Source organism: Haplochromis burtoni, unplaced genomic scaffold, assembly GCF_018398535.1.
Source record: "Haplochromis burtoni strain Fernald_Lab_line unplaced genomic scaffold, NCSU_Asbu1 Contig_82, whole genome shotgun sequence".
NCBI classification, from domain to species: Eukaryota; Metazoa; Chordata; class Actinopteri; order Cichliformes; family Cichlidae; genus Haplochromis; species Haplochromis burtoni.
This window is the reverse complement of record NW_024582443.1, coordinates 2,223,072-2,231,419: the sequence shown is the minus strand read 5'-3', so window position 1 is coordinate 2,231,419 and position 8,348 is coordinate 2,223,072. Positions and strand designations below refer to the sequence as shown.

At 37.1% G+C, this 8,348-nt stretch overlaps 1 protein-coding gene across 1 annotated transcript in view; it reads left to right on the top strand.

Annotated features, from left to right (window-relative positions):
• Positions 1-1,399, top strand: part of LOC106633260 (transmembrane protein 272) — a 5,699-nt gene extending 4,300 nt beyond the window's left edge. Inside the window, exon 5 of the mRNA XM_014334705.2 lies at positions 543-1,399. Coding sequence (XP_014190191.1) covers positions 543-760 — 218 coding nt within the window. The 3' untranslated portion in view covers positions 761-1,399. The remainder of the gene's footprint in view (positions 1-542) is intronic.
• Positions 1,400-8,348: the final 6,949 nt, after the last annotated feature.

Below are 8,348 nucleotides of genomic sequence, written 5' to 3'. Positions count from 1 at the left end.
TCAGTGGGATTAAGGAGGTCCTCGAAGTATTCCTTCCACCGCCCGACAATTTTCTCAGTCGACAAATAATAAAGTTATTTGAATTTGAATCAAAACTTCTAGTTACAGACAAAGGATGAACTGAGAGGCTGCAAGAAGCAGAATATAAAACGAATCAGCATTATTTAAAAGTGTTAATGATGTAAATCAACTTCAGTGGAGTCCAAGAATAAAAATCTAGAGCTGAAACAAAATGAGCAGGATTTCGTTTTTGCAGGGCTTTAAAAAATTAAATGTATTTGTTTGAAAATGAAACCAGAATATTATAAATAATTAGCCACTCTAGAATTAAATTCACTTCAGTCATGCAGCTTTTAAACACAAATACAAATAAACAATAACTTGGTTGTGAGTTCAAACATTATATCTGAAAAGTCATTCATACTAAAGTTTACTAAATGATAGGGTTTTTTTAACACAAGAATTAATGTATTACAGCAATATTTGCTGTTGACAAGCATGATCAGACCTTATTTTCTGAGATCTTACTTATATTTTTCTAGGTAGTTTTCTCATCTACTCCAATTATGAACTCGACTACGGCATGAACACTACAGACAGCAATCGTTACTGCAACAAGACACTCTATCTGTTTGGATTGTGTTGCATCACCCTGACCTACATCCTCATAGGTGTTCTTGTTTTCACATTTTTTTTTGCTCGCTGCACCAACCAGATGGAGGTTTACGATGATGAGGCTCGGCCACTGCTGTGGCGCTAATCATATGAATGCATATATGTTTGTGTGTTCCCCACCTCCTCTTAGCCAAGTGGACCAATACTGATGAAACAGATTAGAATGGTGTCACAATAAAAAATGTCATATCAAATATATCACACTGTAATGGACATATACTACTACTAATAATAATGACGCTGACTGAAATATAATTATAAGCAAACAACAGACTAAATATTATATTAATATTTTAATGTGTGCTTTATGTATATACAGAACTTCATACATTTAATGTTGGTTAATACAGCAACATGTAGTTGTTGATCTTTTGTTAGAGAAATCTTACAATTAACAATTCATGTTTAATCTTTTATCATAATTTATTAAACTCCATGTACTTTGAAGCTTTATGAATACAAACAAAGATGTTTATTATGTAAATCATATGTAGTTCAATAAGGAGAGATCATTATTACATTCATCTGGAAGAAGTGAACATGATTTATTGAGACACAGAATTCAGTTAAGACACTGATGACCCATCACAGCAGAGTAAATGATCATGATCTTTCCTGTTTAACAAACGTATATGAAATGTGTGATTTTGTTTATTTGCCAATATCCATGCTGTTTCTTTTTTGTTTAATTGTAAACAAACTAAATAAATAAATAAAAGGCTGCCCTTTTTATTACCCTGTTACATCGTCTGTAATTTTTGTCAACAGTTTGATAAATTTGTTAAAATTTTCACAACTAAACAGAAACAAATGTGGGAACTAAAAACAGGAGAAGAATTTTGGTAGAACTGAGATTTCGTGCTTCAAAGAAACCCATGTCAGACAGGAAAGGCTCAGTGGGTTTGGACAACAGGACCATGCTCAGTATTTTTTGTGAGTATGTTGTAGTCAGTATCATCCTCTATGCTGTTGCATGCTGGGGCAGCAGGTTGAGGGTTGCAGATGCAACCCTCAAGATGCAACAGACTCACTAACCTGATCTGCAAGCCCAGTAATGTTGTCGGGATGGAGCTGGACTCCCTTAAGGTTGTGTGAGAGAGGCGAATGTTGTCCATGACAATATCCCAAGGACAATACTGGACAATACCTCCCACCCACTCCATGACGTGCTGGCCAGTCACAGGAGCAGGTTCGGTGACAGACTGAGATTGCCTACATGCAATTTTATGCTTAAATGCAGATGTTGCTCTCAACCTTGGTGTTTTAACCATTTGTACTGTGGTGAGTAAGTACTGAGCCCAGTGTTATTAATAACTTATATAATGACCAATCATACCATATTTAACTGAAGCAGCCACTGATTCAATTTTTCATCCTGAAGTCAGTCTTTTAATTTAATCAAAGTGAAGTTCACTTTTACATCTGAGCCATAGGTGGTGGTGAGTTTTAATAGATGAGCTAACCTGGTCTATATTAAGTTCATCACAGAAACAGGTAGGACTTTCTATTACAGCTCGCTAATAAAGGGGTAATAGTAAAGTAACAAGAGGGAAACAAGAGGGCAATAATGTGGTAATTCCTACTTTATTACTATGCAATTACCTAAGTAATCACCATGTAATATCTAAATAATATGATGATATCAACAGCGGTTACAACTGAGTAATATTACCCTGAAATTTATGTAATAGGATAACAAGAACCCAAATAATGGGGGAAATAATATTGAAATACAGCTCCGTAATAAAGTGGTAGTAGTATGGTAACAAGGAAGAAAGAAGAACATAATAATGTGGTAATTCATAAGTTATTACCACTCAATTACCTGTGGTAGTTTCTGTGTAATAAGCAGGAAACAGAGCTGCGAAATGCAAAATTGCTTGTTTCTGTTTAATATAATATTAAAAACCAGGTAATAACATTTTAAAATAAACTTAAAAATAAGAAGAGAAAAAAAGTCACTGAATTCCAAAGTTAAGACCAGGATTGAAATTACGTGAACTCTCTTAATCTCCAGATGTTTTTCTAATTTTCATAGATAACATTCAAGGAAGACGGACTCGAGGAGGTACAGCACCACCTTTTACATTTTTACCATTATTTATGACTAACATTTACAGGGTGTACTTTATTTTCAGTGAAAAAAGCTCAGTTTAAAGTTTGCTTTGTTATCTAGTCAGACTTACTGCTACTCTTCATGTTCACAAAAGTCTAGCTGCTAATATTGGAGCTTACCGAAGCTTCTGTGTCTTCTCCTTTTGAAATTATCATCGGGGACGATACCTGACACTGACACATGTCTGCACACCTGCAGACCTCCTAAATCTCCATCTGTGGTTGTAGGCAGTGGCGTCGTTGGGCCTATTTTAGGGGGGCAGAAGCTTCCCTAAGTCTTCAGCTGTCTAAAATATTTGGTGTTTTTTGTAAAGCTTTTTTTAAAGAATCAGAATCAGAATACTTTATTGATCCCTGGGGGGAATTTTTTTTTTTGTTACAGTGCTCCATTATAAACCAACATAAACCAACATTAAGACAAGACAGACAATACGCTAACTAAGAATAGTACAATATATACATAAATATATATATAAGTCACTCATTAATAAATAGCTGGAAAAGAAACATGTAGTTGTAGCAGTAACCACTGTGTTAAGTGGATGCGTTGTACAGGGAGATGGCCACAGGCAGGAAAGATGTCCTGTGTCGTTCAGTGGTGCTTTTCGGTAATCTCAGTCTCTCACTGAACGTGCTCCTGTGACTGAACAGCATGTCATGGAGTGGGTGGGAGGTGTTATCCAACATTGTCTTTATCTTGGACACTGATAAACACTGAAAGGTGGTGGATTGGCCAGATGCTGGGAGATGTGTAAAAATAACTGTTGTTTGGTGGTGGCTATTGCGGAGCTTCCACAGATTCAGTAACATTAGCAAGTGGTGGAGGCCAGCAGATGCAACACGCTGGCAGGTGGATGATGGAAAGGCAGGAGGAGCAGAGACCCGAGGCGGTGAGAAGGTAAGAAGTTATGACCTGCAGTCTATCTGGGTCAGATATAAATCAGGTTTAGGTGGATTTTATTTTCGTTATGCTGACTTTTTACAGTCAGTGACAATAACTTGTACTGCGTACTAGCTAGCATGACGGAGTTTATATACTGCTGGGCGGGTGCTATGATATTATTGATGTTGAACTTGTTTTATCTTATTTTATTTATAAGGTTAGTTATTAGAGTTTCCAGCCGTCCTGTAAAAAACGTAATCGTCTCGTATTCAGAGAAAATATTACGTGTTTTGTATTGAGGTGAAAAGGAACACAGTTTGTCCCGTACTTCAGCTACAATGAAAAAGACACAAAGCTGGATTTATTCTGTCTTTGCTGCACAGCTGCCTCTTCTTCTCTCATTTTCTTGTTTCTACTTCAATCATGAAACTGATCAATGATCAGCTGATCGGCTTTTCTCTCTTGTTTGTTTATCTCCCACTTTGTAAACCAGCGGATATCGCGCTAAACAACAGCAGCACGTTTAAGCTTGATCAGCTGTTGTTAGAATTTATTTAATATTAATTTCTAGTATCAGCTGATGTTTGCTGGAGCCACAGCTGTAAAGCTCCTGGTCATGATATCGGTTTGGTTATCTGGTGAGAGGGAAACATGAAGATGAAACCAGGAGATGTCCTTACTGAATCATCAGAGCTGTGATGGAGAAACAGGTTTACCTTTTAGGTGACATGAATGAGTTGAAGGGAAGTTATGAACTGTTTCTGAGAGACAAATAACCCCAGGATCCTTTTCTAAGTAGCTGACAGCTGGTAAATGTGCAGGGGCGGGTCTAGCAAAGTGTTGCCAGGGGGGCAGGTAGGGCATTAACGGAAAGGGGGGCACAAAAGAAATACTTTTCTTTCTTTTTCTCATTTAAAATGTCTCGCTTTTAACAAATAATTATCTGAATCTTACAACAAACATTTTCATCTGACATAAAATGTATAGAAATCCATTATTGTACATAGTAAATTTTTTAGGGTCCCATCATAATTTTTTCAGAAGTAGCTAAGTACTGTATATAATTCCAGTATTTTCCCACATTTTCTAGATACTGTACCAGTACTGTGTGTAAAATGCCATCAAAAAGTAAATTAAGTTTTATTCTTTCTCACCTGTCTTTCTCCTTTCACTTTTTTAAAGGTTGCCATGTTAGAAAAAATATTTTGCCCTGTCATGCTGTTTATTGATGTGGCAAATGAATGGTTTATGAAAATATATCTAAATCTGTCATCAGTAATCAGTAATGATCATGTCTCACCTCTAGTCTTCTCTGTCTTAATTTCAGGTTTTCACCAAGCAGTCTCTGGGTTTCGGCTAAGTACTGTTTAGAATACCAGAATAGGGAGGATGGTGTAGGTTTAAGTTTATTAGACTGATACATATACCAACAAGACAGCGTACATCACTGTGACAACAGCGTTTGTTTTCATTTAAAGGATTTATGGTTTTTCTATAATACCTGGTCTCTAGTCAAAATGCCCGGGCCGATTTTTTGTCCCAGTCCAGCCCTGAACATGGGGCATGTAAGAAGGTGTTTCCAAGTTCTCGTTCAAACATTCTTTTCTCGCCCTTCAAAGAACACACGTAGGCAGGTAGGGCAACAACAAACTATTTAAACTAACACGCTTTTTATTGCTGTCATATAATGCATCTGTTTTTTATTTGTTAACTGCATAAAACACACATAAAGTTTACATCTTTCTTTCTTTTTTCAAATCAAATCAAATCACTTTTATTGTCACATCACATGTGCAGGTACATTGGTACAGCACATGTGAGTGAAATTCTTGTGTGCGAGCTTCATAAGCAACAGAGTTGTGCAAAATACAATAATGTAAACAAGCAAAATACAAGAATGGCTACATCTGAAACTAATAAATATATGTACAATATATAATAGATATATAATAGTATATGCATTTCTGGATGTGTATATGTCAGGGAGTTTTTAATGTTTTATTTGATTATGCTTCAAATGTTATGTTATACTTATGTTCACATATTTCACCAGACACAGTTTTCTGTTGAAACAGGAAGCTGACCCTGTGACACTGGGATTTACCGCAAGAGATCAGCACAGAAATACACATCCGCAGAAGTTGACTTGCATTATCTTATTCTTAGAAATTGACTTGTAGCACACACACTTTGTGACACACACACACACAGCTTACACACAGACAGCATCAGGACCTGCGTGACAGGAAATGTGATTATATTTGCATATTGACGATGTAACCTATAATAATAAACGAATACTGCAGTTCGGTGTGTCTCTCTGTCTGAGATTCACCCGTGCCGCACGTTATCAGTATCAAGTGTCTCAGTGTTGTTTATTCACCTGACCGTTTGTTAACTGTAAATCTCTGACAGTATACTAAATGTTTTTCTACGTGTGTGTGTGTGTATACACATATTTTACAAATGAAATAGAGTAAACAATAAAATAAAATATATAAAATATACAGAGTGAGACATGTGCAAAACAGTGGCGTTACTGTACAGTATGGAGTGCATAATGTTGAAGTTCCAGTAGTGAAGCTGAGGTGTCTATGACGTGTTCAGCAGTCTGATGGCCTGATGGAAAAAGCTGTCTCTCAGTCTGCTGGTACGGGACCGGATGCTGCAGAACCTCCTTCCTGATGGAAGCAGTCTGAACAGTTTATGGCTGGGGTGACTGGAGTCCTTGACGATCCTCCCCGCTTTCCTCAGGCAGCGCTTCCTGTAGATGTCTTGGAGGGAGGGAAGCTCACCTCCAATTATCCGTTCAGAGCACCGCACTACTCTCTGGAGAGCTTTGCAGTTGTAGGCGGTGCTGTTGCCATACCAGGTGGTGATGCATCCAGTGAGGATGCTCTCAATGGCACAGTGATAGAAGGTCCTGAGGATGCGAGGGCTCATGCCGAATCTTTTCAGTCTCCTGAGAAAGAAGAGGCGCTGCTGCGCCTTCTTCACTGTTTTGTTTGTGTGTACTGACCACGTAAGATCCTCAGCCAGATGTACACCAAGGAACCTTTTCTATTACATGTTGGCTTTTCCAAATTAGACTTTTAACTTGCTGTGTAGACACGTATTATTTCTTAGCCACAAATTCTTAAACATCAACTTTTGCAGGAGTATTTTTAATGCAAGTATATACTAATACAGTACTTGAGTATGAAATGTTTGTACTTTTGCCATCTCTGATAATAACAAAGGGGGGCCTAGCAAAAAAAGTTCAGGAACCACTGATATAAGGTATGACAGAACTGACAGCTGTTATTTTAATCAGCTTGTCTCAGTTGTTTTAACTCTAAGTATCATAAGGTAATGTGGCAACATCTGGACTGACGAGTTTACTGTCAGCATTTTAATCACTAGTTTAAAGGCTGTAGGTTGCAGCCACTGAGCCATGGCCTCAGTGCTGGTCTAATAGTCTGAGCTACTTCAAACTTTATTTGTGAAGAGCACCGTAGCTTATAAAACACAAAGCTAGCTTGTACAGCTGTGACGTAAAATTTTCATTAGCTAAGATGACCTTAACAGGGCTACGTGCAGTGATGCTAGCGTTAGCCATGTTAGCATGTTACCTTCAACAGGTGGTCAGACTGAGTAAACAGGCACACAGTCAGAGGTTCAGCTCTCCGTTTCACTGCAGGGTCCCTTCATTCGTCACATATCTGAGCCGAGTATAAATCCCGAGGCCTTTATACAAGCACACACGCTTCTTAGCAGGGCAAAGCTATGAGCTAGAAAAATCCAGACAGCCAGCCTGTGTCTGTCCAACCAATCAGAGCGCTCCTTACATCTCACGGTATGACTAATTTGCATTGCAGCAGGATTTCTAAAATGAAGTTGCTAATTCATCTGCTAATCCAAATGTTAATCCCTGAGCGAACAGGAAAGTGAAATGGATTTTGAAATGAGCAGTACGAAGTGTTTTCAGAAAACACTACGTCTAGATGAACAGAATCAACTTTTTGGGATAAAAAAGGCAACCTTTTATGTATGCATGTATTTATTTTGTTTACTTACAATTAAATAAAAAGAAACAGCACGGATATTTGCAAATACACAAACTCACACGTCATTAACAGGAAGCTTATACGATTGTTAAATAGGGAAGATCATGGTCATTTATTCTGCTATGATGGGTGATTGGTGTCTTAGCTTAACTGAATTCTGTGTCTCAATAAATCATGTTCACTTCTTCCAGACAAATGTAATAGTGATCTCTTCTTATTAAATTAAATATGGTTTACAATATATACATCTTTGTTTGTAGTCATAAAGTTTCAAAGTACATGGAGCTAATAAATGATAATAAAAGATTAAACATGAATTGTTAATCATAAGATTTCTCTAACAAAAGATCAAAAACTACATGTTGCTAGATTAATCAACATTAAATATATGATGTTCTAAATAAAGCACACATGAAAATATTAGTATATTTTTCCTGTTGTTTGCTTATGACTTTATTTTAGTCAGTGTCATTATTATTATTTGTAGTAGTAGTAGTAGTATATGTTTATTACTGTGTGATATATTTTATTGTGACCCCATTCTAATCTTTCTCATCACACACACACACACACACACACACACACACACACACACACACACACACACACACACACACACACACACACAC